The following is a 27518-nucleotide window of genomic DNA, read 5'->3' as shown; positions in this document are numbered from 1 at the left end:
TACTGTGCTGGACAAGATGTTTTTTCTCAGAGTTCCCGCATTCTCCTCCTCTCCTTTCTCTTCCCTATGCCCTTGGAAACCTTTCAGATTGAAAGACAACCACACGATTTAAAGAAAAACATCAGGCCCTGAAAACTTATGCAGGTGTTTTTCCTTGCAATGAGAAGCTTTTACCAGGGCACACCAGTAATAACAAAGTAGGTACAAATTATTACACTCAATCTAAGCAAAGACCTCTCGACTCTTGGCAATCAGTTTGAGCCCTCCTGTGGTTTGTGCTTTACACTTTGCTTTTTACATTTTACATATATGATTTTGGATCCCATCAGCAGCTCTGCTCTCAAAGAGTGCTGGGGAGGTGCCCTGGTACCCGAGATCTGGTGAGATGCACACACATTTTTAATTGCAAACGATGGCCGAGTGGGGAGGGAAAAGGAAACAACTCCAGCTGCCTCACAACACAATCTCACCACGTATTTTCTGGGTGCCACCTTTGTTGCCTGAAATGGGACAGGGTGCAGCAACTTTCGTGGGTGCTCTGAAGAACTGTAAATTATAAGAAGTAAATACAATAAATAAATAAATAGAAGAAATTCTAATTTATAAGAATTATACACCTCATCAGGAGCTATGCTACCCTGAGTGCCAGAGAGGTTCAGGTTCTCCACAAGTCACGAAAAGATCTCTGTGGCCAAATTTTGGAGTTTTGCAGGCTTCACTTCACCTTCATTCTTTTTAATTAAACCTTTTAAAGCACTGTTGATTTGCACTTCTGTATTGTCATAGCTGGCTTTTCTAAACCAGAAAACACTCTGTACCCAACTATTAACTTTCTACTTTATTAGGTTTAAGTTTAGCAAACCCTCAGTGTTTGCTTTCACTAAACTCCTTGGTATGGCTAGTTTAATATTTAACAAAGTTTTAGGCAAAGTAAAGAACTGGCTTTTTTTCTTTTTCAAAAATCCCAGTGTGACTTTGCCCTCGTTAGACTAACAATAGGCTGTTCCATCGCTGAGCACATGGATAACTGCAAACACTGGCGAAAGGCTTGGAAGACAAAGGGAGAAAGGCGGATACGTGGCGGTGCCAAAGTCACTTTGACAGAGGTTCTCCGGTACGTAGCAACAATACAACAGCCTGAACTGTTTAACGCTCACTTAAACATAACATCAGACTTCATGTAATATCTATAAATAACAATGCTACTTTAAGCAGTGGGAGTGCCAGAACTTCATTTTAAAGTGTTCTAACTCAGTGATTTATACGCTGCTATCAAACTACTGTATTATAAATGGAAAATATAAAGCTTCAGACGTCCAATTTTCTGACTTTTCTTAATATATCTGTACAGTAAGAAATCTTCCTGTTCCTTCCCTCCAAACCAAACAGATGGCCGGATGAAGCAACGTGTCCGAAAAGCTCGGCTGTCAGCTCGTTACATTAGCTGTATATAACCCCCCCCATCCACTCCCAGGCCTGTGTGAAATCGCACAAGTTCAATGGCGGAAGCTACAGGACAAGCAAGAGGGGAGGAAAAAAAACAAAAACCACAAAAAAACCCCAACCCAAACCCCTGTGTTCAGCAGTTCTCCTTTTGTTTCCTACGGAGTCTTGGAAGCACAGTCAGAGCTGAACCCCCGCTGCTGATTAAAGGCAGAACAGGAAGGATTAAACCATTATCATGTCTTTAAATGCCGGCGAAGGCTGGTATGCGCCCCGTGGAAAATCACAACAGGTGCCACCCCGGCCCAATTTCAACAACCCCTGCAACTCGAGGGGCTAGTTCCTGCACTAGCACCCAGCCTTTCAACTGGAAAGGCTCCGGCTAAATTAGCTGTAAAGCATCTTAATTAAAATGAGTATGGTGGTTTTGGCTCACTCAGCCTATCTCCTTGTGATTTGTTACATCACATACCGTCACAAATTTGGCACAACTGGCACAACTGGCGTCGCTTTTACCGAAAACGTGCCTCGAGGAGAAAGAGAAAACAAAGACCTGTACAATAGTGTTTCATTGCTCTGGACTGACAGTTTAGAAACCCATTTGGTAGCTTTCCGCCAATAACATTTTGCCTCCCTTGCTTTTAGCTCCTGTTTTGACCTCGACAGCTTGACTATGCCTGCAGAAAACATGACTGTCCAGTCTTGCTCACATGCAGATTATCTGCCAGTTTCATGGAGCTGATGTTTAACATTGAATAGTGATGAGAATGCATTTACCAGAGGAATATTGACTTTTCATTTGTTGAATAAATATTAGGCATAATTTTTGGTTGTCCTACACCTGTACATCTGAACAGGACACACCACTGCTCTGAGCTGGTGCTAGCGAATGAAGGGGAACTGATCTGGTGAGCCAGTCCATGACAACAGTCTAGTTGCTTTTTAAGAAATCAAAGATGACGAGCATCTAATTTTGCAAGTTGGTGAATATTCCCACTCGATGAGTGTGAAATAACCACAGAGACAAATAATCTCTTCACCTCTGTTTAAACGACTATAGAAAGGGACATGCATCTATCTGATTTAGGTATGCAATTAATTTAATTGCATTGTTGCACAGCTTGGTGCAACAGCACATTAATTTAGCAACATCAGATCACAGGAAAATTGTCAAAGGTCATATATGTAACAAAGCTGAGTTTCTGTTCAGCATATCCTGTAGTGAGGTACACCAGGTCATTCCGTCTCCAACAAGTAGGTGGTACACTTCTGCATCATTACTATGATCTGCCCCTTCTTAAATATAAACATTCAAGTTTTAGAAACACATTCATTTTTTCACCATGTCTGCAGGAGTTACAATTTCATACTACCATCAAATTAAGGTTGACATTTATAAATTACTCTGGTTTCACAATGGGTTTTGCTTGGCTAAGTGACTTCACATTACTTAATTTGAATAAATTCTTGTGGTTTGCTGTCACATGACAATATAATCATTTAGATTAGATGAAAAATTAATAACAGTCCATACACCAGGATCAGGAAGCTTTTGTGTTTTGACCTGTCAATCATACCACTTTTACGGACAAGACTTTCTGTTTTTACAAATGGTGACTGTATCGTGGAGGAGCAATCTTTAACAATCTTCTTTAGTGAAAAATACTGGAACTGTTTATATTTTGGGACTGTTTCTAGCAGAGGCCTTACCAACAATATAAGGATTTGCCTTAACAACTCCTAGTGTTACTCCAGTTTCTTCCCCAATTCCAGACCATGGTCCTCAATGGGCACGTAGCCTCTTGAACCCCTATAATAATTAGTCCTGCCTTTAATTTCCTGTTCTACAAAGGAAACAAATTGGGATGAGATGGCCCTAAAAAAAAAAAAATTGCAGAAGTTTATGAACAAGGTGATGCTGACACAATAGTTTGGTTACCTTTTCCATGCAAAATTATTCCCAAAGCCGAAGGGCCATCAACTTAACTTACCCAGTAAGTGTGGCCTGTAAGGTCAACAGAACTGAGATAGGGGCTAGGGTAATTACAAATGAAACACAGAAAAACAAAGGTGACAAAGACAGAAAGCGCCACAGTCCATCCCTTTATAGATGTTGAGCAAGGCCTTACTGGCAGGACAAGCATTTTGTGATAGCACAATAAATCTTGGTGCCTCCCTTTCCCTCTCCCCAGCTTCATACTGTTTGACCTTATGGCCAAACTCCCCAGTCTGATACGGTCTGGATTTTTACCCCATTTTCCTTTGTAAACCTCTACAGAATAAGTCGCAAGGAAGGAGACAAAGACCCAAAGTGTCCGTATATGCAGGACAGGATGTCAAATCACACCTAGGAGCAGGCTTGTATTTTCTTCTGCTTTTAAAATTATCGAGGGAATGGGAAATAGAAAAAAAAAAAAATGCAGCAAGACAGCACACTAAGGATAACTCCAGAGATGGTAAATGCAAGTCTACCAAACACACGGAAACAACTGCAAGGAAATAGCAGAATTTTTCAAACAAAGTTGCCTGGGGAGCAATTTTTCTATGCTTACAGTTAGCTTCCAAGTGTGTTCCCTCTGCTGAAGGGAGCATGTGCTTAACACATGTGCTGGCTCGGGATTAGGCAACTGACAGTTGTGGGTATTGCAGAATATGCTGACATTCCCAAGCAGCTCTACTGGAAGGGGATTATATATCCCAGTGGTATCAGGCTGAAAGAGACCCTGGGAATAAGGAAATTGGCACACGCAGGTAACTGGTCACTTAAAAAGGCAAGCTTTGGACACTTCTATTGTAAACCCGTCCCATCCCATCCTCATACTCAGCTGCCAAGCCCAGGAGGAATGAAGGCCATCGATTGCAATGAAACCCTCCTCTCCAAGCAGCAAGCCAGCTTTTCTGGCTACCAGCTGTACCAGCTCACCACAGGACCCCCCGTGATCCCACCGGACCCCTGCGAGCGAAGCAGGACACTGCCTGCCAAGCTCCTGCGTGGGAAGGCAGGACGCGGTGCCGGCAGTGCCGTGCCTGGTGCCCAGCCTCTCTGGTCCCCACTGTGCCAGCAGCTCACACTCCGACAACAGCGTTTTGAAGATGCTGGGAAAGAGGCAGTGATTTTGCGTGAGAAACGTAACGTTGGAAGTCCCAACCGCTTCTGACCATCGCAGATCCTGCTGCGCTTTCCACGAGAACAGTTCATCTTCTGGCCGAACTCCAGTTTGTGTAACTGCATTTATTGGGTAATTATACTTTCTTAAATTGTCCCAGCAGTTTCAATTTGCCACGGTGCTATTCACTTCCTTTCAAGATGCCGTGGAGTGTTACAGCGTGCTGACAAGCAGCTGTTAGGTTTCACCCAAGAAGTGACTGCACGGCAGTGGTGGGTGAAAGCCATCCCTGTGCGTGCATCGTGTGCTTGCACGTGGTACCAGGACTGTAAAATGCCTTGGGGTTCCTTGGGAGTGAGCAATGCTATATAAGTGTAGGGTAATAGTTAGCTATCACATAGTAACATAACTCACTGTGATGTAGCTAGGATGTTGTGGGCAATTTTTTTTGAAATTGAATATAATCTATAAAATATAAAAAAACGTGTCCCTCTGGTGGGTAAACAGAACATCAGAGCTCAACAAATTATAAATTCTAGACTGTACACTTAACACACAGTAACAGCCACAATTTGACTTATTTCAACAACTGAAAAAAAATCAACAATACAGACAAGAGAGGCTGATAGCAAATGCATTATTTGGAAACCTCTGTCCAGGCAGATGTCACCACCGCACTGTGTGCACACCCCACCTGTCCCCCATCTTCAACTCCTTGTGCACCCAATACGCCAAAGATCAGATTTTTTTCGTTCATTTGTTTGACAAGCCAGGCTTTTATCCTGCTTATCCAGCTTCTTACCCATGCCTTAAAAGTAAGCGTGAGGCAGCCATCCCTCATTTCCTCTACCAAACCACTGAGGAATCCTAATATCAGGATTTTATTCCAGAGAGGGATAAAACCTCTGTTACCTTCACAGTGGGTGACTAGCATAGTAGTGTTCGTGGGTACCCCAGGAGTGCCCTCCAAGAGCAGATGAGGATGGTTCAGCTCCAAGAGTGCTGTCACTGCAAGATCACCGGGATCACAATTGACTTCTGTACAGAGAAACCCAGTGCCTGAAGCACCTCCAGGTTTGCTACCTCAGGCATTCATTTTAGACTATCTTTTTCCTCCGTACCTTTTTTTTTTGCCAGGTCGTGAAATAGAGATCAATGGAGATCATACCCCAGTTCCAAAAAACCCCCTCTGACACCTTCAGGCATCTCTGCACAATCTCAAAGGAAAAAAAAACAAAACCCCAAAAAATCCAAAACCCTAAAGCAAAACCCAAACCAGAAACCATGCTACTTTTAATAAAAAAATATAAGAGTATTCTCTGGTGGTCTATCCAAGAAAGGGAGATTCCAGCTAATAAACTAAAAGATGCTGCCTGACGAAATGACTTACCTGTGTAGTCAGACATCTTAATAAATAAAATCACTGGTAATATTCATGCCATGCCATCAAACAGCAGATTACAGCTTCCCCAAACACAAACAAAATCCTGCAACATATCTGCTTTGCTATGGAAACAACTTAGTGTTACATACAGTATTCATTAGAAGGGTGAGTGCTATTAGAGCTACAAAACTGTACTCCAAAAAAGTTTCTGCTATTAATAGCGTACTGATATACACATTTATATAAGATTATGTCTGTCTTCTAATTATTTCCTAAGCTAGATTTCAACTATAAAATCAATCAGGCTCGGGGGGGTGGGGTGTTTGTTTAAAATTTTGTCAGGCCTATGATCTACGAAACCAAATTTTGTTTGGCCTGTGAAGCACTGGCAATTTTACTTTAAAGAACACTTTATGCTCACAGACTGCAAACAAACAGCAGAATTAATGACTGAAGTCCAAACATGCCCTGAAACAGTTATAGTCTTTTCCTTCAACATCTGACTAATTTTACCAAAACACTCAACTATTGAAACGGTTTTACCTGTCAGACTGCTGGTTTCAGCCTTATTGAGTAAGCTCAGGTACAGCAAAACTTTGGATGTTTTTATTTTTGCGCTTCCCCATTTTAGGAAACTTTGAGTTTTCAATGCCTCTCTCTCCTACGGTTTTTACTTCTGGCTCCCCCAATATTTTTGGGGAGGTGATGACTTTGCTTCTTCGGAAGTTAAGCACTACATCCCAGGCCACTACAGCAAGGCAGCACAGAGCTGACATCCTCATGACCATTGCCTTCCACCAGCTTCTCTGTCAGAATGAATTACATACATTTTTTGTAAGCTATTCTGGAACATAACAGCCAAAAATTCTCCGGCTGGCTTTACCCCTCACCTACCTGTTTGGTACCTCTAATGTGGAAAAAAGAGAACTTCATATTATCCAGAGCACGGGCACAGATTTTCAGAGAAGTATGGAATCAAGTGTAATTTAATTCATCCTTATAAATCTTTCTCCTTCATGTGTCCATCATAAAAAAATAATAAAAATAATTTCTATTTCAAACATTAGACTTATATTAATACTAAAGCATGCTAGTAGGATTTAGCAATGAAACACCTACCAACATAATGAAAATGGTTGTGGTACTACTGAAACCCCAAGTTGACAGGTGGTTTCTGTGCAAGTGAAATAAATTTATCACTTGGTGAGACAGAAAAAGAATTACACCAAACACGTAGCACCATCAGTCACTTATTAAAATGCAGGATTATCATATTCCCACAGATGCTTGCTTTAAGTACACATGCTACCAAAAATGTAACTTTAAAAAGAGTTGGGTTTTTTTTTCCTCTAATGATACCTAACTCAAAGAAGTAAAACAATGCTAGAATTAAACTGAGCTAAATTTAAAGAAGTCTTTACCTTGTCCTTAAGAATATACTCGATATCTGACAGGTAAGTATAGAAATGACAGTGTATTGCCATCTTGAGGCTTGCTAGCAAAACTGCATGTCCAAAACAAAATACATGTATTTGTTACCAGGCACAACAGTAATTTAGCCAGATGTGCCATAGCCTTTATAAAACATACAGCATTAACGCTATATGTTTTATCTTTATTTTTATGTCAGGGCCTCTGTAGTTCCTTTTCTGGACTGGATATAGTTTTAAAGAAGGAAAACCCTTTACAGTAGAACTGAAAAAAAAAAATGCTATTTAGCACCTTAGATCCTGTCTGAAGGAGAATCAAGAATATTCACCTCATTCTTACAAGAAAAATCTGCAGTTAAAGCTTAATTAGTAATACAGATTTCCCAGATCCTTTGAAAATACTACTCAAGTTTAGTTCAGCACCAGAGTGATTCAATTTAAGAAACAAGTTACATTAAAAGATTACCCCAAAATACTGCATGTAATATTACAAAAATATAGGTACACAATTACACATATAGCATTTCTTAATACAGATATGGTTATAACATAGGAGCGTCCATAAAGAAAATGGCATGCTTTCCAGACGTAAGACATTTTGGTGCTGGTTTAAAGGGGTAAGAATCACCAAACTACATTCAAAGGTAATAGCTATTTAAATTGTCCTTGCAAGAGCCCACCTTTAAACAAATTTCCATATCACAAACCTATGCAACACTCTGGCACCCTGCTCAAATAAAACCTACAAATGCCAAATACATAACCACTCTAATGTCTTAGTCTTTTTTTTTTTTTTTCCTTTTTCCAAATTAACATCTACTTCAGAACAGATGACTTGGAAAACATGTGTCTGTTGATATTCCCACCCCTGAAATGGCATGGAATATGCTCTGTTGAATTTACAGTCACATGGGAAGCGCCAAGTTGAAACTGTGAGGTGTGTACATGTATATAGTCGATTGGTATATATGCTTTTAATAGACGTCAGAGACATCGGATTTTGCTTGTTTGTGAAACCAATTACATCTGTGAGGCTACTTACAAAGGGCTACTGGTTTACTAGAACTGCTAAAGCTGTTTTTCTTCTCCTCTTTTCTAGACAAACTGGCCTGTACTCAAAACACACAAATAGCCATTTGAAGGCTGTTGTTTTTAGACCCATGGTGAAGTATATTTTCCTGAACTATCCAAAGGTCTTTAAGCGAACAAGAAAAAGCCTCACTGAAAGTTACCTGCTTGGTTTGCAGGCTGCCAGCCTGAGTACTTGGCAGCCCCCAGGGGTCCCGTTGGCTTGAGGGCTCCAGCAGATGTGGTACTGGCGAAAGCAGGTCTCACGTCGGCGTTTTCTTGGCGGGCGGGCATGCTCCTTGCCGAGGCGGCCGTAAAAGCAGCGGGCTGGGTAGCCTCCAGGGAATCACTGTTCAGAAATGAGGGAGGAAAAAATAAAATGCATTTCTTGCTAGAACAAGAGCATTTGTGAAACAGAGATGTGGAGCAACTTCACTGCACCCTGGTGCAACAGAGCAGCACCCACTACTCTGTCATCACCGATGCTGGAGTGATCACCCCACAAGAATGCTGTGGAAGTTCTATTTTCAAGCTGTTTTTTAAGAACTGGACACTTGAGTAATTTCTGCCAAAAGTCAATATAGACAACTAAATCCCTTCACAATTTCCATTTAAAATAATTAAGTATTAGTGCGATACAGGTTAAAGCAGGACCCTTACTGTAAATTTGGTACACTCCCAGACTTTTTCAATACTTTTTTTTTTCTTGGAGAGTAGGCAAATATTCATATAGTCAGAGTATACTTATAGATCTTAATAAAAATCATCAATCTAAAAGCGACTTATTAATTATATGCAATTTTCTTTTATGGGCCACTGCTCCCCCAAACGAGTAAGTATTTTAAAAGAGTTATAAGTTTCTTAATTCACTAACAACATGCACAATATTTTATATTGCCTCTTTAGAGCAGTTTACAGCTGCTTTTATATTTTTAAGGGTTAGCAGAACTCTTTTAGCTATTTAAAAACATGCATGATGAAAACTGCACTTAATCACAATTCATGTAGAGTGTAAGTAGCCACTAATTACATTGCCAGCAAAAAAATTTTTCATTTCTCATTTCCAGAGGCTGTTCAAGAATGAGGAAGTTATCATAAAATTTTTATGCAGTGTAACAGTATTTGTGTAATAGATATTTGCCTTTGGGAAGCTGAAAACAAATATTTTCATTAAAAATCTTCAAAGTAGAGGAGTAATTGCTAATGAAGGTCATTTGCAAACTAAGAGGATCACAAAAACAGGAAGTGAACTCAACAACGTTGCGAAATACAGCCAAAACAATTCCAAATACATATTTTGTGCAATCTGGAAATCCATCAGTTAACACATTAGAAGCCTTGCGTTCTTTCCTCTACTGAAGAAAAACAAATTTACAGCACACGTGCATCGTGCATATTTCACCAGGGTCATTCACAGAATTATAGATTGTGCCAAGTTCGTAAAGTAGAAATCCTTGAGCTATTTTTACTTTACAAGTATTGCACACGCACAATATTGCCTTGGCCATACAACATGCAAGAACTTGAACACACCATGAGGCCAAAACGCAAGTTCATAACCTTGATTTTTTTGTCTCTAGATTTACAGGGTTAATAATGGATGTATTTAGAACCTTTTTCTGGGTAAGGGATAAAAAGAGATTCACAGTTTAGAGAATATATCTGAATGCTCAGTTTAATGAATAACAGCTATTGCATTTGTAGGCTTTTGATAACGGCGGTAGCTGTGCCAAACTGACACTCTGATGGATTTGCTATATGCAGTGTGCACAAGCCCAGTGAAGCACGTTCTGTTATGTTCATATGTTAAAAGATATTTTAAGACATTTGTATAGCGCAAATGGAGGCATTTAAGGTACACGTTAGACTCCTTAAAGGCTTAGGATACAAGTCTTTAACAACAGATTTTGAGGCAGCAGAGATATACTGCATAAAAGCGCTGTTGCAAACTGAAAGCAAAAGGATAGGAAGACATCCTCTGACATAAGTAGCAGGCTCAGTAGTTGAAGACAAGGTAGTTTAGGACTGGCTTCCACTATGAAAAAGTGTATGTCTGCAACTTCAGTGTCACAGAAATCTCCTTCTATGCTGTTGAGTACATTTGACACGTAACTCATCAAACCTACTCCAGGCCAGAGCCCCATTACAACTTTAAGAATTCCTCAAAACACTGTTGGTCCTAAAAAAAAGAGCGCTTCCTCCTTCTCCGTCCAAAAGACTCATCACCACTCATCAAATCACTTTTCAAGTCTAGCACCTCTTTGCTGCCTTTGCCTTTGTCTGGAACATATAAATCATCCATCATAAATAAGAAAATCCTGCTGAGCCAGCAGCTGTCTTTACACAGAAGAGGCTACTTAACAAGCCTCAAAAATGGATGCAAGACAAGCAAGAAGGGTATCCTTCAGGGAGAAGAAGGATAGAAAAATGTAGAAACAGCTGAGGTGTGCTGCTGGCAAACTGCAGCCTTATAGTAGGTAGAGGTGAGGAATTACACTGGCACTAGCCACAAGGCTAGTTGCAATGCCAATTTGTACTTCCACCATTGCCATTTTTGTGGTTGAAATGTTGAGGCTTATGCATGACATGGCATGCTAGTCCCTCAAGCAACAGATTATGGGAGACACTTAGGCTTTCATTTAGAAAACAGAAAGACTGGAAAGGTGAATCCTAATGACCCCAAACTAAAAGACAATGATAAACCCAGCTACAAAGCCACCTGTGATTTTTGACCACCTCTGGTGGTTTACGTGCCAGGAGCATATCCTAGAGAGAAGCTTCCCAAGGGAAAAGCTTGAAGCCATCACTCTGACGGAGGGGATCGTGTTGGCCTCGGGGCAAAACTTCTGACAGGTCTTGGACACCCTTTGTACTTTGTGCCTGGTTCTTTCAAGCAAGAGTTGAATAAACTCAAGCCAGCACTACAGCCTGTAAATTTAACAGGCAGGCTGCTACTGCAGCTTGGCAAGTCTCTCCAGTGTGATATTGCCCACCTACGGTGGGCTGCAGGAAATAGCGAATGCACGGGGTTTCCTGAATTACAGCCTCTAATCACACAGTTGCCTGGGACCACGCGTGCGGCATTCTCCGTAGAAAGATAGATCCATCTTTGTCTCACTTTCAAAGAAGTGCTTCACCCTGGAGATGTTCAACCTTTTAAGTGCTAAACTTCTTCAAATTCATGCTTCAAAATTAATTCCTCAACATGTTCTTCTACATTCCTTCATGTTTTTCTACACTGAGAAACACTCAAACTCCAATTATTTTTATCCATCTTTATAAATGTAGCTATGTATCTTTTCAGAAGCACACTTACCTTCTCCAAAGTGGTTGTACGATACCCACAATTAGCCCTACTAGTATTTTGTAACTCACTAGGATATTGTATAATGATGACCCAAGATTCATTACCTAGAAAATACATGGTTTGAAGAGACAAAGATATATACAGAAATTCAAGAAAATGAATAGGTTATGGAAGAGAGCTCCCATCTGCTTTTCAGTGTCATCACTAGAAGACTGAAGGAGGAATGCTAAACCTTACGTATTTACCAAGTTCTGCATGAGTAGCTTTCTCAGACTTCCCAGATGACACTCATAGGTCAGGTTCAGGTCAAGCACATTTCACTGTCAAAACACTTGTACTGTTATTAATGACAAGCCTACCTTCTGACTCCAGCTTTAACCTTTTAACTGTTTCATAACTCTCAAATGATTCCTCCTCCACCTGATGAATACTTACAGCAAAAATGAAAGTTTTCCATTATGAAAACTAATGCAACCAAGAATCACATCCATTTTAAGAAAGACAATGTTGCTTGCAAGACATAAATGCTCTACTGTCAAGCTTTAGGCAAGGGGTTTCAACACTGCAAGAATGAAGGAATGGTGGAATGTGAGCCTGACTGACTCAGAGTCTCGTGTCCTGAAAACCCATAATGTGTTTAATTAATAAGTTATGAGAAGATTAATCAAAATAATCCTGGAAGTGGGTAGCAAGGGAAACAGATTGCAAAAACAGCCCAAGAGAAAAGTCCAGCAAAGCAGCAAGGCAAAAGCACCTCTCTCTCTTTGGCATATGCTAGCTCGTACATGACACTCTCCTGAATTTCCATGGAGAACAACTCCTACCGCACAGTGCAGCCCTATTCTATCAGAGTATGGGCACGTATGGAAAAGAAGGAACTTTCTGGGGGGACAGTCTGAAACCTGGGGACACACACAGGGCTCCAGTGCCAGTGTAAACTTTATCCAGAGCTCACAACAGGCTCCTCAGACTTACCCCCTCCTGATCAACAAAAGCACTGTGGAAACAGGCAAAATAGACTAAAAAGCAAGTAATAATTCCTCCGCTATTCCTCCTCATCTTCCTCCCCAAATACCAAACACTGTATTATACCACGTTTTTCGGTGGGAGAACAGGGAGAAAAAGACATTTGCCAGATGACTGTCCCATCGCTGAACGAACTTCTTGGATGCCACAGAGGGACGATGGGCAAGGAACCTGCGGGGGAGGAAGCGGGTCCAGGTCACACGTGAAATGAGCACCAGTTTTTCAGAGACCAGCTGGGATATTTGCATCCATACCACACCCCCTTCCTTCCCAAAATCAGGTGTTCAGCCTTGTCTTGATGCACATTTCAGAGGCATTTTAAGAAATCTGCACTGGAAAATCCTTCTGAATGTATTTAGAGGTTTTGACGCCCCGCCCCCTCTCCCCAAAATCCAAGCGAAGAAAAACACATGGTCTGGGGCTATAGATGCCTAAACCTCCCTTCATCCTTCCATGGAAACTCCTATATAAAGCTGCCTAGAATTTCTTCACACACACTTTAGAGAAGATAACTATGTGTCATGTTGTTATTAGCCAAAGGAGAAGCTATGGTCCTAACTGAAAATGAAATACAGCTTGTCGTCACGTAACTTCTAACACCACTAAAATGGTAACAAGGGCCAAGTATCTCAGACTTTCCCAAGCAAGTTCAAGAGGTCTGGGTGGACTTTTTCCTCATGCAAGCCCAAGATACCAGATTATCTGTCTGTAAACATCATCACTTGAGCCTCGAGCTCAGTCTGGTACATCAGTATTTTCCTAATAGTTCTCTGGATTATAAATGATATTTTAACTCCCACTTGTTGTCCAGAATGACTGCGTGAGTCAGGAACAAGTCCCCTGTGGTCTGAGGAAGCTTGCTGACAGGAGAGGTCATGTAGTATCTAAGAGACAGTCTGCACATGCTTTCTTCAGATGGCCAGGAATTCTGTGAGGTTATTTTCCCTTAAGAACACTAAATCTTTAAAGACAAAAACAAGACAAAAAAAAGATGTGAGCAAATCACTCTTCTTGGTTTCTGGCACAACCAAGTGGAACACGATAGCCTTGATTCTGCTTTATGGCTTCTAAAACTGAAATAGTTTAACAAAAAAGTAAGACTTCCCTTGCTTTACACATTGCTGCCTGTTGGTTGCCTGTTAACCCCAAGAAGGCATTGAGCACGCTGCAGAAACCTGAATAAATGGCTTCTAAAATATACACACAGTGCTTGATATAGCACTGAAAGGGAAAAAAAAAAAAAAAAGAAATTTTTAATAGGAACTTTTTGAAACATTTATATTAAAGAAACTTTGCAATGTCAAAGTAAGGAAAGAATGATTTGTCTGCCCTAAGACCAAGTAAACTGTTACACAGGTGCTTCTCCAAAGCTTTACAGCAAGGTATTAGCACAGCTGAAATAAAACTTGAATCTCAGATCTCAATTTCTTGTTTTAAGCTATGTTGTTTAAGTCATACACATCACATGATGTATTTTGACCAGTATCAAAATACACGTTAGCTGAAGACACATATAGGAGACCAGAAAAAGCCAGGTATGAGAACGATGACAAAACCCCATGAACAGGGGAAATACATATGCCTTTTTGCAAGGGCTTTCTGGTGTAACAATGGAGAAACAGAAGACACGAAATACTGAGTGCTGACCTTGTTCCCACCCCTACTGCAAACCCATGGTCTCAGTCAGCTTTTTAAAACCATGTTTATGTTTCGCATTAACCTAACAGTGTTACAATAACTTGCAAGAAAGAAGAAAATGCAAAACAAAATAATAAAAAGAAAGAACAGAGAAAGTCGTGTGGGTAGAGGTATTTCCATATCAAGTTACAGTGAGGGCAATATGTAAACCTTCCGTAAGCAGTGCTCTACACAGAAACAATTCAAAGCATCTTTCAGAATAAGTATTCTCTCAGAGTCAACACCAGTATTTATCTCACAAGGCCAGACTACACTCTTTTCAAGTAATTGTACATGGCATAGTTTTGGGCAGATAAAGCAAAAGCCACATCAACGTCCATTCTTGCTAGCGTCTCCCAAAATTTCACAGCATTTTTGCCATGCAATTTAGTTTTAGGGCAGAGCTCCAATTCTTGGAAGTGCAAGATATTAAATACATCATTTCCTTTGCTGCATATATGTAGTTTGTTAAAAAACACAAACCCCCATAAACTTCAGGCTATCTCTGTTGCCATCAGGATGAACACGTAGCTTAGTGAAAGACTGCGTGGCTGTTATACCAAAAAAGAAGTCTGTTTCTGAAGAGTCTGGTAGGGGAAGAAAACGTGTGGATGTTCAGCACCACTTCAGGTCAGTTAATAACAGATATTAAGTCAGAAAAAGGTCAAGTTCTCTGGCAGTGACCCAGTACAGAGCAGTTTAAGACAGCCAGCTTTTTGGAACAGAGACGGTGAAGTGAGAGGGATAAAAGGGAAATATTTCTGGAGCAACCCTACTGCAGAACAAAATCGAAACCCTGCTTTTGTTATAGCTACAACCTTCTTGAGTTTTTCCCCAGAGATAATGCAAACAGGTCTAAGCTACCTCAGTAGAGTAGATTCATTACCTTTTCATGAGAGTTATACAAGATAGAGCCGGAAAACACAAACCCCAAAGTTGTTTAAGCTTATTTACTTGGCTTTCTTGGTCGAGCCAGTTGTTTTTTGAACAAGTTATTCTACTATACAATGTTGTACACTCATCTCTTTAGTTATGGGACATAAGATTTCAGCTCTCCTTCCTTATCAACTATGGCATTGTGGGATGAAGTGAGCTGCCACTTAAAATAATTTTTCAGCATTACATTTGTGCACACATTACAATATGTTATTAGATGGACATTAATGCAAAGACATTTTAATACCTAGTTTGTCACACTCATTGGGCACATTTCTCTCAATTCTATTATATTTTTCTTTTTTCTGACATAATTGATTGCTTTTGCTTGATCTTTGTTGAACTTAAATGAGAACATGTACTTACTGACAGTAAATTGTAAGCATAATTTGTCATCTTCTATGTCTTTTTCCTACATGTTTCTCAATCCATACAATAGGGCTGTGCTCCTTTTTTCACTAGGATGAGGCAGCACAAAGCTTCATTTCTATGGCTCCATCTACCGGCAACCCCTTCCTCCTTACCGGTGCTGGCAGCTCAGGTTGATAATAAGGAAAGTAGAAATCATTACCCTGATACGTTGTATGATAACTTCAGATCAACACCAGTTATTTTGGGAAAAATCCTTCAGAAATGCAATTTATGCAGAACATGCTCAGACTAACAGTACTGCTACATCACATTTCCCTAATTTTAGGTCATATCCTATTCGAGATGTCCCTAACAGCCTGAAAATCATATGCTTCCTGTATGGCCTTATGCCACCGCCTATACACAGCAACCTGAACCAGGATAACCTGGCTATTGCAATAGTTTAAGAGAAAATTCGTTTCTCACAAGTTTAGAAATGACATTTTAAAAACCTTAATAATCTGTGGATGTTTATTTCAAGCCATTCAACCTGGATCTTGATATATCTAATACTGATAAGGTCTTTTAGGCAGGCTTATATGGTCTCTGTATTCCCAGTATACCTCCTGGCTCCCCAGTACACTTCTTTCCAGCTCTGCCAGCTGGAAGAGCAAAACAGAGAAAAACCTCCAAAACTGCACTTTAACTGTGGCGGGATGAAAGAAGTTCTCCACTGCTTGCTGCCTTTCCCGATGGGCAGTCCCATGTACTCCTAAGGGACAGCAACTGGACAGAGCCAGTCTGGGAATCTCAACTTTCTAGCAGAAATAAGTGTTTGCATCTCCAAAAACAAACCTTCAAAACGAGGCGAGTTTCTCCCGGTATGGTGAGGAAATGATGGGTAAACATAGAGCCAGTTTCAGAGTCAGGAGGGGGATTGTTTCCATTCTGGTAACAACCTACCTTCATTTGCAGCTTATGCCATAAACAATGCACATTAGTGAGTGAAGGAAAAAAGAATAGGGAAGTCAGGGAATTAATTTTCACCACCGTTATCGGCTCATAGCAAACACCACAGCTAAAGAATAAAGTCTTGCTGGCAGCACGTCCTGGACTTCACCCGTGGTGCACAGGTATCAGAACTCCTGGAGAGGTTTTCCCTTTGGATGCGCACATAAAAAGATTTCCTAGTAAGTATCATTCAGTGGCAAAAAGAAAATTAGTATCTAAGGTTGTGTTATATCACTATAATTCTGTTAATATTTTTTTCTTTTTAAAGTGGATATGCCACAATGTCGGAAAATTTGATACAACTTGATTGTCTGTTGGTGTCTAATAACTACCATTCCCCCTCCCCAAAGTTAGGGCTACTTTAGGCTTTTCTAGTGACTGAGGTCACCTTGGAAGCCATGAAACAGGAGGGAAAGATCTAATACTTCTTACTCAACAGAAATTTCTTACATCAAGTGGATCTCAGCTCTACTTATAATTGGGCCTTATCTCTAGAAGGGTTTTACTCTTGTGAAAATGCAAATAAGTACACAAAACCCCACAAATTATTTCTTCCTTAGCACAACTTAATACATACTGTCCTGTAAAATAACCAAATAGATTTCTGCCTTTGAGGCTGAAGTCCATTACATAAAAAGCAGCTTTCCACAGTGTCCACATAGCTGCGGTCAGGAAACGAGAACAAAGAGTCCTGTGCACTGAACAGAATCAGTGCTGGAACAAAGGGCCTAGACAGCAAATTAGTTTTAAAATAGTTATTTGCTGCACCTCATGTCAGTTATTTGATTTTATACGTTAAAAGTGAGCTTTGAAAAATAGCAGCTCTTTGTTCCCGGAGCACCCTCGCAGCCTAACATGCCGCTTACTTGCTCAAGGAACTGTTGCAAATAATTCACCTGGATAGAGGTCTCAAGCCAGAATGTTTCTTCTCCAGCTGGCTATTTGGAGCGGCAGTGCCTCCCTCGGAGGTTTGTGACGCAACACAAACAGCACTGTGCGTCTCTGAGGGGCACCTGATGCAAGTGAGGAAACCTTTGCTTAGTACGGTGAACTTGCACAAACACCATCGGCAGGCTCAGGGTGCAGATTAGTTCTGCAAAGAGGTGAAAACCAGTAGGATTTGGGGTTGGTGACCTCATGCCAAAGACCACAACAGGCAGACTGCTTGAAGCGTGAAAACAGAAACAGGCTTTGAAGGAGAAGCCAGTTTCTTGCGAGTCCTCAGTGCCAACCACACGCCGCACTCAGACAATACCTCTTGCTCTTTTGCAACTCCAGAGCACTTGTGGACTTCCTGGAGGGCCTGGTGGCCTGCAGAGGAGGCTTAGTGACAGGCGTGATGAGCAGGGCATCCAAGAGCGAGCGGTAGACACTAGGTTCAGAGAGTCTAGCAAGCATTTAAGAAGACCACGTAAACAAACTAGTTGATCAAACAAAGTTCAAGTTGTCTGGGACCACTGAAAACCCAAAAACCCTTACGAAAAGCCTGTTGGTTCTGTAGCCATATGGAAAAACTGAACCTAGAATAACTGAGTTAGAAGTTATATCTAAATATATATATCTAAGCGGTCCCCAAAGTGGAGGTCGCACACCACAGGGGATGTGCAAGACAACCCACTGGGGTGTGAGAAGAAATTTATTTTAATTTTATTCTTACCATTAATAAAGTAAAATAGAAAATATTTTTAAAAAAGGATGAGAAAAAGATGAAATAAACACTATTTTAATTTCTGTTTTTGTGTTTTATAATGTACATAATATATTAGTACATTAGGACATTTATATAATTTAGAAATACATAAATATACATATATTGGAGGTGCATGCTCAAAAATTTTTTACTGATTGGTTGCATGATCGAAAAACTTGAGACCACTGGTTTAAGTAAGCCTTTATAAAAAGCAATGCAATAAAGATTTAGATGCAACTCAGAGAGTTATTGTCTTCAAGCATCCAAAACTTAGTCAAAGATGCAGGTTATTCTTTGTCACCCCTGTAACATAATTATTTTTTACAGTTGGTTTACTGACTGAACCATAAAATGGATATCATGATGATCAGAAAAGTAGAACTACTCACCAAGGTTCAGAGCAGCAGTCTGGAGCTAAGCTAAAAATAGGGCATGGGAGCCTTGGACATATTCTGATGACTTGCCCACCGTGCTATTGTGAAAGAGCTGATTTTGCAACCCTGCCAGGAACCGATTATTCTTGTGTGAGCTTGAACTTTCTTAAACCAAGCTATAAAATGTTTCTTTTAAAGCTGATGTCTACCTGGCCCGGACAGCAATGGCAGCAGACACGGCAGCAGCAGCCATGCTCTTAATTTTTGATCTCTGCTTGAAAGGAGAAAGAACAGGAAGAGAAGCAGGTCCAAACTTGGGCAGACTTCCCAAAGGATTTTCCAGCAGTACTTTTCTAGCACAGAAGCTTTGAGCCAACAGAGGAGAAAACAGAGAAAGCAAGAAAGATTGACAGAGACACAGTACAATACCAGACTGCATTAACCACTGGAAAGTTATGTGACTGTAGGTTCCCAGTTCACAAAGACGTCAGGCAATGTATTAGCCACTTGAATACTAATGCAGAAAACGGCAATTTTGATTTCACCCACAAATAAAACTTTCCCCTCCTCAAGTCAGGATTCAGCATCTATCAGCCTTCAAATTCCCCATCCCAGATTTTGCCTCGTACCCCTGGGTCATTCCCACTGAACTCCAGGACACTCCATGTGGATCCATCTAAGTCTCCATGGTGCTGACAGAAAGAGCCCTGAAGATCATTTAGCTTCTCCTCTTTTTCATAATGAATAATAAGCATGGAAAGCTTTGGAATATTTGGTGATATAACTTCAGTAGGTCTATTTTTAGCCACCTTTACCAAATTTGGTGTGCTTCTCACCCCCTTTTCATTTTCCCTACTTATTAACTGGGTTGGGAGGAATACAAACAGGCAAAAAAAGTGAAAAAAACCAAAATGGCTCCAAAATTGTTTCTACAGTGATGAATCCATAACCCAGGCTCTATTTTAAAATTTCAAGATTATCCACAGAATTGCTGTGCATTTTTTTAAATAATTTCAGAAGTGAACAAAACACTCCAAACACTTACACAACTATACTTTACACCACTTCTCAGATTTAAATGTAAAAATGCTGCCTGAAAACCTTGCTTACACCTAGCAGTCTGCTGTAGATATACCTTAAAAGATTTACCTTGTGTGACTTACAGATGATTTAGACTGACAGCTTGAGATTTTACCGAAAGAATTTGTTTCGCAAGTAGGCAGAGATGCATCATGCCTGCCCAAAAGCAGCAAGAGAAGAAAAGTCATTAATCAAACAGTTATTACACTTCTGGCAATGCTAACTAAAGCTCAGGAGGAGTTCATTTAAGGATTTTTAAAAGCCCTCCTTACCCATAAAAAAAAAAAAAAAAAAAAGAACAGGCATCGTTTAATATCCCTGATTGTTAATTACTGAGGGAAGCCCTTTCTTTCCCTATTGGTAAACACTATACTCTGGATGTCCCGTCACTACAAAAGTTAATGCTTTTATTTTCCTCTGAAAACTTCAGGTTACTGGACAATTCAAAAATATGCATTTTATAGCAAGGGTGACTAACCTCTGAAAGCCAGGTGAATAAAATGTGTAATATCAAAGAATCATACATTATGCACACTATGCTGTGCCTTCCTCCAAAAACCTTCTTCCACACTTTGACACTATATATTCACCCCACGTCACCAACTTTTGCCAACAAAGTCACCTTCCAACCAAATCTCCTACCCCTGACTGGTTTCTCCACCTCCATCTAAGGGCCACTTTAATTTTTGAACTATTTTTCTAACTTTTGTCTAAAAGCTACTTGAATTTCTAATTGCTATGCAAATTTCCAGAGCAGCGTGAGGATCAGGAGACACCTGTAAGCTGCTCCATCTTGATAGCATCATCATTTAAAAAAAAAAAAAAAAAAAAGAAAAAAAATCAGGTGAAACCGTATGTAAAATTATAGTTTCTGATCGTGCCTTTTTAACGCAGCTGGCTGGGATGTACCTGGCAGGAGCGGGAGGCAGCACGAGGGCCGTTTCCACAGGCAGGGATGCAGAAGGCGGCCGCACGGCCGCGGCGGTGGGCAGGGGGAGCTCAGAGGTCTGCGTGGCCACAGGGCACTTCGCGGGGAGAGGAGGCGCTTTATCAGCTGTCAAAAAGCTTGCTGCATCTGGAGCAGGCAACTCCACAGTTGTTTTCCTAGTTGACGTTAATTTCACAAGTAATTATAACGAGACAACATACGGAGAAGAAATCTCTCATTTGATTAAAAATACCAAACAGTAATGGACAACTCTTTCTTAGCTGGTGTTCTTGCATCTTTCGTAAGAAGAACAAGTGAGTAGCACATGAGGGCTTTTTTTTTTTTTGCTTCCCTAGGAACCAAGTACTCATCCACTAGGAATCAGACCATGCTGAAACTGGTTCTTTGGGGCATTTTTACAGCTGAAGCTTGAGACCTTAGAACCAGGCGTGTTTAACCACAAAACCAAACTATTTGGGTAGTTTAAAGTAGTTGCTCAAGAAATAGACAACAAACTTGAATGAGAGCACAACCAGTATATTAGAAACTCTACCTAGTGTAAGCAGATGACGCTTTCAACACTGTGGCTACTTGGCTGTTGGTATTTAAAACCTGAACAATTGCAGGGGGATGAGATGCGCGCTTGGGTAAGGCTTCCAAAGGGTTCTCAAACAAAAGTTCTCTGAAGTAAAAGAAAGCAGAAGGGCAAACAGCATTCACCACAGGAAAGCAGCATTTTTCCCCCATATTTTGCTTCCTCTTGCTTGTCACCAAACCAAGACAACCATAAAAGATCTGACAGTTTTAGTTCAGTCAGTCTGAGGCCTCCTCTTCTCCCCAACCTAATACTCATTTGCCAATTAAATGAGCGACTCCTGTCTTTGCAAATTCCCTTTTGCATGATGAGTACAACCGAGGGAAGTTGTTTAGGAAAATTGATGTAGAAACGTCAAACTTGCCAAAAAGGAGATCTGGCTGAGTTGAGGAGAGTACAGCAACAGTTACAACAATTCATGACAAAACAGGGGTATGCACAGATTATACCCTTTCCTGGAGTTGCCCTCAAGTTCTCCAAAACTTCATACAGCATCTTTGTGAAGCTTTATAAGTCATAAAAGGGGCCTTGAAGAAGGTGAGAAGGGGAATAAATCACACTAGGTATATGCTCCAAAGGGAGAGCAAGCTGACTCCAAATCTTATTCATACATACAAACATACATACATACTCATTGTATTTCCATTTTTCACTTGCTTTGGCAGTAGCTAGGAAAAGAGTAAGAAATTACTCTCAGAGATTACTATTTCTGCAGAGAATATTCTTGGCTGTCCGCTAATCAGAAAGTACACAACAAAAATCAGGATTAATACCTACTATTTAATACTAAGTCTTTGTATTTATGACTATCAGGGATAATTCCATTAAAAGAAAAGATAAAAGTAGGTCTGTATGACTGTAAAAAGCATGTATATAAAAGAGTAATCTAAAGACTTGCTGGCACCGGATCTGCTTTATATTATTTATGTATTTCTCGGGAAGTGCCAGATTCTGTGGTTTACATGGTCTAAATTTGCCAGGATGACTTTTTAAGATGACTTTTTGCAACTTTTTGGAAAGGCTGTAATTACTCTTAAATATTTTACTGTTGAACTTATAGGAGGACATTGCATATATGAAACTGTGTAATAATACACTATAAATTACAGTAGTTGGCTATATTGCCATATAACTAGTTTAGGCTTTCGATAAAGAACTAAAACTACAATAAAAAAGCATTATGCTTTATATTATGAAGTCTGCCTTATAAGCAGCAAACCTAACTTCAATCAAGAAATCAAATCCAGTTCCTTCATACATTTCACAGCAAACTTTCTCCTTCTTGGTGGTTCAGTAGTGGGTGGTACAAATCACAGAGCTTCAGCCAAAAAAAGACAGAGCCCAGTAGGAAAATAAAGACCTATGCCAGTCATTGACAACAAATGTGGGGTATTAGCAGCAAAAGCAAGTCTACTGTCCTTTGGATGGCCCAATTCTGCTTTACTAAAAGTCTGACATAGCATGCATCAATTGCTCCATACGGATTTCCGATAGCTGCCATTTTATAAAAAAGGGGTTTTGAAGATCAGCTTTGGGTGTATTTCCCACCTGAAAGTGTTATAAAAGCAGTGACATTGGCTCAGTAACAGAACATAAAACAACAAATATAATTGCTACACTGATGACACCCCATTTCAGGAGAGAATCAAGACTACATAGCTTTGTCAAATAATTTACGTTCTCCTTCCCACACTCAATGCTAATCCTTCCTTCTACAGCTCTGCAGAAGCTGCTCAGATTTCTGCTCTTCTTGAGTAGAAAATACTCATCATCTACGTTTTTGACTATTTGTCAAAAAACTTCGGCTCTCATCCTGAACCACCATGAATGTAGCTGTCCTTTCAGATTTCCTGTGGCTCATTTTAAAGCTGCTTTCTTGCTAGGTTAATTTTGCCAAATAATAAACTTAGAGTCATAGGTCTTGAGTGAGAGTAGATTTAAATTTCCTTTCCCTGGACACAGATCCAGAGCTAGGATTGAGAAAGAACTCCTTGGTACTCAGAGCACAGTAGTTGTAGCAGTATCTGCAAGGCATCTGCAGCTCAGTAGGTGTAATCATACTAGAGTTTCACTGGTAGACATGAAAATCAATTATTGAAGTAATATTTTTCCCCTGCCTTTTTTATCCTAGGTTTTCTGCTTTAAAAAAAAAAACCCACCGTTAGTATTGCCTTACACCTTTTGTGTGTATTTTTCATCTTTGGTGGCTCATAACTACTCACCCCATCTGCTTCCTGGGATTTAAGAGAACGTGCTGCTGAAACCATCACAACCAAATCTTCTTTTTTGTGTTGGTTCAAACCAAAGGTTACCATGAAGGTACTGGCCTGCTGTCCAAGCAAACCTCTGTCATCACCCACCATCCCTTCCTAACTAACCTCACGTTAGCTCTCCCAGACATCAAAAAAGCCTTCAAAAGACATTGCAACAAAACAGACTTGACATATTTTGTTGTGAGGTTTCGCCTCATCTCTCTCAGCTGGTTGAGACTATTGCTTTAAAGGGGAAACTCTCAATCCCAAATCTTAGTATTAGATTTCTAGTTGCAGAAAGCCCATACAGGTATGGGCAACAGTATATTCCTGTATGCTTTTCACAAGGACAAGTCTCTGTCTAGGGGCCTGGCAGGACCAGGCACTGTTCATTCGACTCATTTTTAAAGGAGCAGCTTTGTTTCGTGTTATAACTTTGTGCTTGTGCACATGTAATGAACACTAGCTACCTGGAATTAAAAAACACTCCTGCACTATGAAACACAAACCATCAGAAAATGTTACTGACCTTCAATAATAGCATCATAACCCTCCAAATTGCTGTCACTGTCTTACATCCAAAATTACCGTCGCTGTCTAGTACCCATAGATGACCTCTAAAACATCACCAATCTGCCAAGATAAGTGCCGGTGAAGCTATCCAAGGCCAATGACCTTGGATAATCATCTGGTTTTCTTTGATTGCATTATAGCACAGCATAGTGTTATGAACAAAATAATCCACTTTTTTAAAAAAATATTTTTATATTTTTAAAAGCACTTTCTGTGTGTTGAAGAAATCTGCATTCACTTTTGAGTTGGTGAGACCACTGAAAAGTTACTCCCTCTGGGTGATAGGGTGGACACCCACTGACAACATACCGACACACACTAAATATTGTGTCTTATTTTAACTGGTACCCACAAGACTGTTCATTAATCTGCTCAGCTTTATTTCATTTCTCTTCTCCTTCCCCCTCCTATCATTTCCAGGAAAATCCCTAGTCACCGCAGATTAATAAAGTTTATTTTAAGTGAATGACAGACAACCCTCTCTCCCCCAAGACAGACAAATCTAGGTTAGAACAACATACAAATAGATCGTTAACGGAATCAAACCCCCCTCTGAATGATTTACCTCCCAGGAGCTGCTGTGGCAATGTGTTCAGAAAGTCTGGGGGAGGGGACACTGCCAGGGGAGGACTCTGCTATCGGCAAAAGAGCGGCTGCGTGTTCTGGTCTAGCACCGTTTTCACTCCATTCACAGTAATAAAACCAAATGGAGACACACAGAGAAAGAGATTTTTAATCCACATTGAAATAGTATGCTGAATGGGAGACACTGTGCATGACAGTGTTAGTAAATTGAAAAACAAAACAAAACAAAAAGTGAAGTTTACAGCAAAATACAAATAGGGGGATAAAATGAGGCACAATACACTTAGGAAGTGTCACGCTTTTAGTGAAGGTTGAGAAATGTCCTGCTGCTTATAAACTCAGAAAGCCAAGCAGTATTTTACATTTACAAAGATGGAACACATATATTTAGTATTACATTATGTGATGGAAAACTTTTAGGAAATACTGGAAAAGAAACAGACACAAGTGCTAGTGGGATTCACTCCCAAAGTTTTATACACTTTTTGCTGCAACTTTTTTAGGGTGTTAGTTTTATGAAGGTTAGACTATATATTTCTCAATATTTTTTCCATATCCTTTCTTTTTTTCAGTTGTGATAGGAAAAAAAATAAATCTACGAAATGTTGTCTTAAAGCCCTCTACGTGTCAGACATCTCACTGTAATACACAAAAATAAAAGTAAACTACGAGGTAGAGAGCAATTACAACCACAAGTTTTGAGCAGACGAATTAGCCACAGGAGTAGGCATTGCTGCCCCCCCCCCTTTTTTTTTTTTTTTAATATTAGCATGCAGAATTAAGTATTTTAATAAAGTAGGGAGCCTTAAGAGCTGAAAATTATTGAACAGACTTAGGAATGACGAGGGAGCAGACCTCATAGGTGGTAAAGGTGTGGATGGAAATTCTGGTACAGGTGGCATCTCCAAAGTCTGGGTAGCTATGGAGTTTTTATTCAGATTAATAGAGGTATCCTGGGCTCCTGCTCCATTAGGTAGATCTGCAGGTATGCTTTACAGATATTTATGACATGGGGGGGGAACGGGGACGGACGACACAAAATAAATACATGATTTATGACACGTTGTTTCAGGACTGACCAAGAGTGAGGCAAATATTTTCCAGTGGCTATGGATTAGCTAAACTACAAATCTGGAAAATCTAAACACATCTTCACTCAGGACAGCGAACTGACTCTACAGTTTAAGGCCAAAAACAAATCTGTACCAGGTTGCTCAAAAGGAGATGGTTAAAAATGAACATCTAAAACATACTTGGAAATAGGGTGCTGCAGAATTAGAACTAATCAGTTACTAAAACACATAAACAAACTTTACATAAAGGCTAGACTTTGCCTTTCTAAGCTTTAAGTAACCGTCTTGAGTTGCAATTTACACATTTCAGTGAGGGCTTTTACTTCTATTTCCTGTCCTTCCAGCTGCTGAAAAGAAAAAATCTATTTTATCCACACAAAAATCCCTAGTGGGTTACAGTTTAGGGATAAATAATAATAAAAAATCCACAGGGATTTGTCTTGGACAATGCCTGCCTGAAAAGTTGAATATTATTAAATTGGGATATTTATCTGCAGATTACTGCTGGAAGAGAAGTTTCTATTTCATTGTTTGTCATATTCATCCTTCCAGGTGATCTCAAAAATGTAAGCTTATTCATTTATATCAAAACCCACTCAGTATTTTTTCAAAGAGCAGATGTATGCTGGGAATCAGACATGAGCTGGGGCATGTTATCCACATGCAAATGGAAAAGCAGTCCATTGTTTTGGAAACAGTAACAAGGTCCAAAATTAAATGTCAACAAGTGTTGTGCAATGGGGATATTGGGCGAAGAGATGACATCTTTAAAGCAGTAAATGAAATTCATTTCACACGTCCATAAAACATTTTTGGAACTAGTAATTTGTTACTATTAATTTACAGGAAATCTTGGTAGCCTTTCTCAAACTAGTTTCATATCCTCAATAGATAGACTCTATGACTATCTATGTTTAATTTTTATCAAAACAGAGGCTTCTATACTTTGGATTATTTAGAAAGGCTTTTTCTTCCATTTCTCGCTAAAGCAACTCACCCTTCAAAGGGATAAGAGCTGGTAAGACAGATAAACATAATGGTAAGTTAAATACCAATGATTCTCATTACCTAGGGACATGTCCAAAATATAAAAATACTTGAAGGTCAAACCATTCTGCCCATATGAAGAAAAAACTTACAGAGAGTCTAAGTAGCTTTCATTGCACTGATGTCATCTGAAACTCCTGTCTTCCTTTCCATTCATAAAAAATTCTTTAAACCCAGCAAAACAATTTTAATACACTACTTCACATTCCTACTTTAATACGCAGTATTCTATCAAATGATTATACTGTGGTGTATGTGCAGTCAGTAACACACTTGGGTTTAGTAACACAGTACTCACTACCGAGTTACGTGGGGGGGGGGGGATTCAAACTGATTGGCACTTCTCATCAAAACAGTCTTTAGTGAAATTATTAAAGTGAATATTTTCCCCTACTGTCCCTAAGGAGTTAACCCAAAAAGTGTGTAAAATGTGATATGCCTTGGTCCATCATGACCAGTGCAAATTTAATTGTACTTATGCTGTGCATTGTTAGGCATCCACATCAGTGACTGTTAGTGTTAGATGACTTGGTTATTACCTGAAGTCTCCATTTTCTGTTTGGCTTTTCCTAAAGATAAAA

The 27518-nt window shown here is 39.9% G+C and overlaps 1 protein-coding gene across 1 annotated transcript in view; it reads right to left on the bottom strand.

The window, feature by feature from the left end:
- PDLIM5 (PDZ and LIM domain 5) overlaps nucleotides 1-27518 on the bottom strand; it is a 135349-nt gene that overhangs the window by 20114 nt on the left and 87717 nt on the right. The window contains exons 8-11 of the mRNA XM_076336779.1: nucleotides 27477-27506; nucleotides 25622-25807; nucleotides 24798-24914; nucleotides 8597-8781 (exon numbers count right to left, since the gene is read on the bottom strand). Of these exons, the coding sequence (XP_076192894.1) occupies nucleotides 8597-8781; nucleotides 24798-24914; nucleotides 25622-25807; nucleotides 27477-27506 (518 nt within the window). The remainder of the gene's footprint in view (nucleotides 1-8596; nucleotides 8782-24797; nucleotides 24915-25621; nucleotides 25808-27476; nucleotides 27507-27518) is intronic.

The sequence above is a fragment of the Aptenodytes patagonicus genome, chromosome 4 (assembly GCF_965638725.1).
Source record: "Aptenodytes patagonicus chromosome 4, bAptPat1.pri.cur, whole genome shotgun sequence".
In the NCBI taxonomy this organism is placed as follows: Eukaryota; Metazoa; Chordata; class Aves; order Sphenisciformes; family Spheniscidae; genus Aptenodytes; species Aptenodytes patagonicus.
Note: the sequence above shows the minus strand (reverse complement) of the source record. Positions and strands in the feature narration are given on the sequence as shown.